At 47.3% G+C, this 1,337-nt stretch overlaps 1 protein-coding gene across 1 annotated transcript; it reads right to left on the reverse strand.

Annotated features, from left to right (window-relative positions):
• Window positions 1-9: 9 nt before the first annotated feature.
• LOC126496555 (exosome component 10-like) lies at window positions 10-1,205 on the reverse strand. The gene is made up of 3 exons (XM_050134033.1): window positions 1,028-1,205; window positions 751-825; window positions 10-311 (listed from the first exon to the last, which is right to left on the reverse strand). The coding sequence occupies exons 1-3, from the start codon at window positions 1,145-1,147 to the stop codon at window positions 132-134; spliced, it is 375 nt and encodes a 124-aa protein (XP_049989990.1). The 5' UTR covers window positions 1,148-1,205; the 3' UTR covers window positions 10-131.
• Window positions 1,206-1,337: the final 132 nt, after the last annotated feature.

The following is a 1,337-nucleotide window of genomic DNA, read 5'->3' on the forward strand; positions in this document are numbered from 1 at the left end:
AAAAACACCCAAACAAGCAAATGAACCCAAAAAATCCACAAACAACTTTGTGTAACCATCAATAAATATGCATTTGTATGGCTGTTCAGGTAAGCTCATCAGAGGCTGGATCTTCCTGCTGAACACAGGCCTTAAAATTTCATCTTGGAGCGACCTCTTTCTCCGCCCCCCCCCAAAACACAGAGCACCCCGACACAGGAGCCCATGTTTACACGTACTGGAACACTACCTGTTTGTTCAGCAACCTTCTTCGTGGTTTCTTCTTTAGGTTCTTTCTGGACCTGGCTGGCCAGCTTCCAGCGGTTGCTGATCTATAATGAAAACAGACAATGATTAAAACAACCTGCCTAAACGCAGCTACGGAGGAGTGCCTACTTGTTCAGAGGCAAATGAGGCGTGCCAACCTTAGAATGACACACATCCTAAGCCATGCACCCCGAAGCTGAACACACCATCTTTTGCAGGCTTTATGTGGTGCTGGGGGATCACACCAGGGCTCCACATAAGCCAGGCAAGCACCCTACTAGCTGAGCTTTGTCCCCAGCCCCAACCCTTTGTTGTAGAGATCCCCAAAGGTTTCTGAGGACTGGGCTATAGTTAAGTCTCTTCCTAGAATATGCTTAGATGGAAAGGGCCTCTCCTCTGTTCTCAGAGGCCTATAGAAGATCTGAAGCCTGTAAGAGCCTGGAGCCCCACTCAGGTCAGGAGCCCCTTGAAATCAACTGCTCCAAAGCTTGAGAAACTACTTACTTCATAGATTTTTGAAGAAGGATCAAACTTTGCTGCTTGAGAAATGTGGGCCCTGTGTTCCAGAGAAGGCAGGAACTGCGGAAGGGGAAACAGTCACTGCAAATGCCAAGAGCAGGCACCTCGCCCATCAGAGGCACTACTACTGCCAGTAACTCCAGAGTCTCGACCAGGACACCATGGACGATCCCTCCACAGCCCTCTTTCCTCCCAGGGGAAAGGATGTGTGGCTGCAGAATTCCCTGCAGCTCCTGCTGGCTTGTGCAGCTGCACGACTCACCATCCTAAACGGGTTTTCAAAGGACTCCATTATGTTCTGGGCTTTTTTCTGTGCCACTGTCAATGGAGTCTTTCCATTTTCCTCAGCACTAGGTTCCTGCAAGGACAAACCAAAACCCATCACTTCTAACCATGATTATGTTGTGCCATCAGGACACCTTCTTGGGACCACAACAGGGAAGATTAAGTTCCTGAACTGATAAATTCTTTTTTTTTTTTTTTAAATATTTACTTATTATGTATACAATATTTTATCTGTGTGTATCTCTGTAGGCCAGAAGAGGGCACCAGACCTCATTACAGATGGTTGT

This window comes from Alexandromys fortis, unplaced genomic scaffold (genome assembly GCF_014885135.2).
Source record: "Alexandromys fortis isolate MF-2015 unplaced genomic scaffold, M_Fortis_MF-2015_v1.1 scaffold_8145, whole genome shotgun sequence".
In the NCBI taxonomy this organism is placed as follows: Eukaryota; Metazoa; Chordata; class Mammalia; order Rodentia; family Cricetidae; genus Alexandromys; species Alexandromys fortis.

Bases quoted from the DNA above. Each gene is read 5' to 3' on its own strand.
- LOC126496555 (XM_050134033.1), bottom strand. From the start codon at position 1,147: ATGGGTTTTGGTTTGTCCTTGCAGGAACCTAGTGCTGAGGAAAATGGA. The intron at 826-1,027 runs GTGAGTCGTGCA...CCCCTTCCGCAG, and splicing joins TTGAAAACCCGTTTAGGATG to TTCCTGCCTTCTCTGGAACA. The intron at 312-750 runs GTAAGTAGTTTC...TTTTCATTATAG, and splicing joins CTTCTTCAAAAATCTATGAA to ATCAGCAACCGCTGGAAGCT.